The sequence below is a fragment of the Formica exsecta genome, unplaced genomic scaffold (assembly GCF_003651465.1).
Source record: "Formica exsecta isolate Colony F162 unplaced genomic scaffold, ASM365146v1 scaffold237, whole genome shotgun sequence".
NCBI lineage: Eukaryota > Metazoa > Arthropoda > Insecta > Hymenoptera > Formicidae > Formica > Formica exsecta.
In genome coordinates, this window is record NW_021849649.1 from 1,025,385 (window position 1) to 1,031,360 (window position 5,976).

Here is a 5,976-nt window from a genome sequence, read left to right on the forward strand (position 1 = left end):
TTTTTTTTTTTTTTTAGCTAAACGCTTTTACGTTTTTGTATATTCAAAATGTTACAAGCGTAACAATTTCAGCATTAAAACGGAGAAAAAAGATAAAATCAGATACGCGAAATAAAAGAAAAATGCAGAGAACTGAAAAGCTCAGTAATTAGAGACACTCGTTGCACAGAAATAACAGAAATGAAGCTGCTTTCTATATTGAAAGAGCGATATTAATTTATAATCGAGAAATTTGAAATTAAATTATATTTCGGCCTCTTGCTCGAAGGATTCATCGCGTCTGTAAAATTATAATTGTAGAGTAGATTTTGCTTTCGGCGAGAATAACGATGTGCAAAAGCCAGCGGCTCGTTTGCCAATTGGGCAAGCGGCATTGGGCATCAATGCAATTCCAAACTGTCGGTCTTCAACAATTGGAGATGGCACTAGAGTCAATAATGTATCCGGCACTCTCGAGATTACAGGAATATCACATAGATTGTCCGCGGGTCGATCGAGCAGGCATGACTCTTCATAATGTACTCCCCTCTATGGCTGAGAGGAGAGTACCGTGTAACATAATGAATCGTTAGCAAGGAGTAATATCGATTTCTCGGATGCTAGCGCGCGTGACGTGAAGCTCGTCTATCGTAAACAAGATGACTATAGAGAAAAGCGGTTTTCATCTATAAAACCATAATCGCGAAAGAGGACGAGAGAGATGATTAGTGCATCAGTCAACGATCTAGGTATATGCCCTTGTAATTATAGAACGCGCCCATACATAAAGTCGAGTTGTTTTTCTAGGAATAGACTCGGGAATAAAAGCGGGATTATTCTGTCGCGTAATCGATTTTGACTTTTAATCTACGCGTAGAAAACGAATTATATACTTAATTTTTTTTAAGTGAAATATATGTGATTCTTAATTATATTGTCATATAAATTAAAGCCATCATTAATTAAAGTTAGTAACCGTGTATATCTCTTTTCTTTATTTTTTAGTAATATTAGATTATACATTTTCCGGCGGGAAATTGTGGGCTGATTGACCGCGGAATTTCATTATCGATTCCCGCATTCCGACCAATACGCAATCCTCCAATAGAGGGAATAAAATTTTCTGTTTGCAGAATTCTTGAAGCACGCCCCGTGCATGCAAAAAGTCAAGGCCGAGTACGAGATGTGTTACAAAGCGTATCAGAAGGGTACGGTAGTGATGGAAAAGGTCTCAAATCGCACAACTGCTACACAAGAAGAAGATCTCAAGTCTCTTTGCTGGTAAGTCGAAGAATAGATTGTTTTGCATGTAGAAGTAATAAAAATAAATACTTGTACGGCAGATTCGTTATTAATTATTTCAAAGATTTTAACCGGAAATAGAGAGTTGACGTATAAAAGTAATATATAGACACAGCTGAATAAAAGAAAAAAAGATACGTGATCCAAAGTACTGTGAGATATATGTAAAATTGCGTTTTTTGAATTAATTTTATTACAATTATAAGCTAAAAATGATACTGTTATAAAATTTATATGCAAGATCAGTATACACATTCGACCGGAATTTTCATCTTTGTAAATAGGATGCGTTCGCGGTCCATTTGCTTATCCGGAAAGTTTGTTAGTTTGGCAACGCGGAGGTAAACCTTGGAACTCAAAGCGCGAGTCAATTTGACCTAGTCACTTTTCAAAATGTAGATTCTATCGCGACTGTTTTATCTGAATTCTATCACGCCCCTACGCGCGGATTATCAACTTTTCCGTCATGAAAATAGAATGAAATAGTCTAATATTTTTATCTTACGAAAAGAGAATATTTATTTAAAAAATTTAGTTCATCACAAATCGACAGATATTTATTCTAAATGTATTTGGTTAAAAGAGGAATAATATTGAGACTTGATGATAAAATTATTCACCATAATCATTAAATCATAAAATAGATTGTTCAATTAAAGTTTCTGGACTTTACGACTGGTGGACTCTTTAAAAAGAATCAATCTGCAATTATGTCAATAATTTAAGGAAATCGATTTAAGGTGCAAAAAAAAAGCATAATAAATACCCAATTACATCGCATTCTCGTGTTTCGAGAGCACAATGGGAACTCTCTGCCACATCAGTATTATCAATTCTTTTCTAGACCGATATTAAATGCGCTGAGGAGAAATCGAATTAAGATATGACACGAAGGATCTTTGGAGCGAAGTAAAGGCACGAAATGCGGACAAATAGGTTTATTAAGCAATACTCGAAATTCCGGCATTAGCGCAAAAGGATGTCAAAATCTCCTTGACTGTGATAATTTAACACTTAAGAGCTCGCTGGGCGAAACAACTGCATTAATAACGACGGGCGTTGCTCAAAGGACTCGCGCAAAAAGAGTGTAATCAGTCCTTTAGGTCGGAAGTTTCACGCTGATGCCTGTACACATACAAGGGGAAGGGACGTAATGTCATTAGCGTATCTCTGCCACGGTCTACTGCAGCTTTTGAACTTGCGCATCTCTCGCGGAAAGGGTTAGAACGAGGGGAGAGGGATGTAAGTAGTGCGATGCCGACCCAAAAGTGGATAACAGAGCCGTAAAAACACATCTCTCACACCATTTTGTTTCTTCGCAAAGATCCAATCTTGGGCTATTGTTCGCGAAAATAAAAAAAAGTCATCCGGTCGGCAAAAAACGGGCGAATTAAAAAAATGAATGAAAATTCATTCTGCGCTAAAAGTTATGTTTTAAATTTTGGAAATAGTATCAGAAAAGAATAATCGAAAAGAAAAAAAAAATATTAAGAAGAGTACAAAAATTTAAAAAATTTTTGCGATTAATATAATAATATCTCTAAGTGATATGATTTTTGCACAATATTCTCCATTTGTATTTCGGATTGTTATGTGTTCGCTCGCATTTTGCAAATGCAATTGGTAACCACATGCTTTATCCAATTCGAACGTTTGAAAGGGGATTTTCAATGGAGTTTGGGATATTTGTTTGTATTTGCAGCGCCTTCACGGAATACCTGGAGTGCTCTCATCGTACAGTACGCCGTCAGTGTGGCGATGATACAGCGCGATTCACGAAGGACTTCCTCGACAGAATGTCAACCTCACTGCTAAAAGTGAGTATTACACCACCTTGTATTATATTTCTCATTGGCACGAAAAATTATGTGCCGAGTACTTGCGCTAATTGTTCCGCTCCTAATTATTTTATTCGCTATGCTTGACAAAAGATACGGAATCGATTTTTCTATTTTTTGACAAATTTAAATTTGACTTTTTTCTGATAAAATTTTAAGGCAGATCATGTTTCAATTTGTTAAACTTTGATACTCTGTATTTCGATGATTTAATGGTGCGCAAAATTTTTTCATTGAACAAAGAAAAAGTAAGTTTTTCTTTGTTAATTTTTATTGACACCACAAATCGGAAGCAAGTAATTTCTTCGTATTATCTAATATGCGTATATATCGTATATTATATTATTGTCATAAATATTCTCAATTCAACAAGTTTACAAGAATTCAATTTCTTCGTTATTCGTCATTTGGATTAATATAATAATAAAAGTAAGTTATATTTTTATTAATATTTATCAACATTATTATTATTGTACTAGTCCAAATTGTGCACTTTGATATCTTTATCATTATTTCTTAGTTTTTAAAGATAAAGTACAGAGACCTGAAGAGAAAAATCAAGTATAGAAAAAAACTGAAGAAAGGAGAAGCGAATGTATATAGAGATAGAGAGCGACGATCTTAGCTAGTAGTAAAGTCAATAACGAGGATTCTCTAAAGGAAGGATGAATTGCCCGTCTTGTTTGTTACAGGCGCACTGCGCGTCTTACACGCACGAGGAGTGCGTTATGCTCAACGGTAGCTCGACGCCAAATCTTTCTGCCATTATACCAATGACGCTTATTCTCCTTATGAGATACTTTACGTAATTGGCTCCGATCAGGATCACTTTTTACCTTCGAAAGATAGCGGATAGGGGAGCGCGAGAGGATGAGGGAGGGAGGCAAAAGATGGGGAATCAAGCGAGAAGAATGGCGAGATGAGGAGAAGAATCGCTAGGACACGAGGAGAAGGGGGAGAGTCATTCGACTTTTATCGTGCTTTGCTTCAGAGAGAATATATTCCTTATTTTCGAAGAGTGCTTGAAGAATAGTCGAAGGAGAGGAGGAGGTCGAAAAGAGAGAGAAGAAAAACGTCGGGGAGAAAAAATTGATCCAAGGACGGGAGAAGAGGGAAAATATATGCCGAGGAAGGAAGAGCGCGGCGCTCACGCGCATTTTTTTCTTCAAAGAGGATATATTTTTCATTTAAGAGATGGTGCAAGAGATGATGATAATCACGATTACGAAAGTAAACAACGTGTGGGAGATCAGTATTAAGAGAGAAAGAAGCGAGGAGAGTGAGAAGGACACTCCAAGAAGATATGACGGAGCACCGGAAGAATGGAAGAGGATCGCGCGGGAGAAAAATCGTCGGTGCGAGATGCACATCGTGGAGATATCGCGAATCGAACGATAATAAAGTAGATCGTGTAGACCCGACGTGCCGGAGAGTCGCCTCGATCGATCGTTTGCTCTCCGTGATCTGCCAAGTTAATACGACACTGTCACGTAAGACTGACTCGATCTTTTCTTTTTTTACGCGAGAGAAAAGTCGCGAAAAAATGAAAATGAAATAAAAATATTCTTTATTAACCGGCGAGATCCTTTGCGAGCTGTCTCTTAATTGCCGCGCGCGTGCTGTTCTGCTTGTATGCGCGAGAAGTCAGAATTCCGCGAACACGTGGATCGAATGGTCGGAGAAAAAGGGCGGCGAGAGTAAGGAGGTTAAAGATTTATAGCGAGGAGAAAAGGCAAACGTGTCTTTCCGGCACGTTTCCGCTTCGATTTCGGAAAAGGGCGCTCGTGCGGAAAGAACGAACGAGCTATCGTCGCCCTGAAATCAATTTCATCGAATAATCGCGATCTATCGATTCGTGCGACTACTGAAAGAGAGAGAGAGAGAGAGAGAGAGAGAGAGATCGCCGAGAAAAATCTGAGTAGAGCAAAGAATTTCTACGCTCGTTCAAAGAACGGCAGATAAAATCACGGTACGTTCCTTTGCGCGAGAGAACGCAAGCGTATTTCGTTAAAGAAACGCGATCGCCGTGAGCACAAGTGTCTTCGACTTTGTCGAAAATTTAAAAAGTAGTAAAATAGACGCGCGTTATTGCGATTTCATCCAAGAGAAGAGGGCCCGGTAAAGCTATCCGCCATCTCGAAACAGGTGCGAGTCGCTTAGCTTATCACCGAGCTTCGAGAGCTCTCTCTAGGTATGTCAAACCAATTTTCTCTCTATGCATTATACGAACACTTTTGCACTGTATTCGGGGGGCCATGTACATTTTCATATTTGCGTACAATGAGCGAGATCCGAAGGTTTGAAGAGCGTTTTTTAATTTCAGGGAGTCATATAATAGAGTTTCAAAAAAAAAGTAGTTTACAAAAAAAAAAAAACTCTCACCAGGATGCACTAATGAATGCACGCTAGAATTACAGAAAAATTTCGCCTAATTAAAAATAGCCGAGATAATTAGAGTAACTGCTCACACATATTCTTTGATCAAAATTCCGCGTAACACGTAAATAATACGCGTGGATAATACTTGCGAAACGCTATTCATAAACGAAACTTGAAGAGAGCCGTAGAGAGAGGGGGAGGGGGGAGAGGAAAATGTTGCAGGATCGTATTGTGGGCCACTTGTGGTTGCGTTTGACATGTTTGTTTGGCATGCCCGTTTGTACAAATGCAACATGTCAGACACGAGATTCCTACCTAAAGAACCAGAAATGAACGAATCTATTTTTCTGGGATCCGACATAGAGTGTTGTTACGTGTTACCTATAGAAACACGTAATATATACACACATACATACACACGAGCGCGATTGTATTCGCTGCACAAATGATAGTATTAGCACTTGCATTATCGTGTCTT

General features: G+C 38.3%; 1 protein-coding gene across 1 annotated transcript in view; it reads left to right on the forward strand.

Annotated features, from left to right (window-relative positions):
- LOC115235906 overlaps positions 1-5,494 on the forward strand; it is a 29,022-nt gene extending 23,528 nt beyond the window's left edge. The window contains exon 6 of the mRNA XM_029807999.1: positions 3,812-5,494. Coding sequence (XP_029663859.1) covers positions 3,812-3,928 — 117 coding nt within the window. The 3' untranslated portion in view covers positions 3,929-5,494. The remainder of the gene's footprint in view (positions 1-3,811) is intronic.
- The last annotated feature ends 482 nt before the right edge of the window (positions 5,495-5,976 follow it).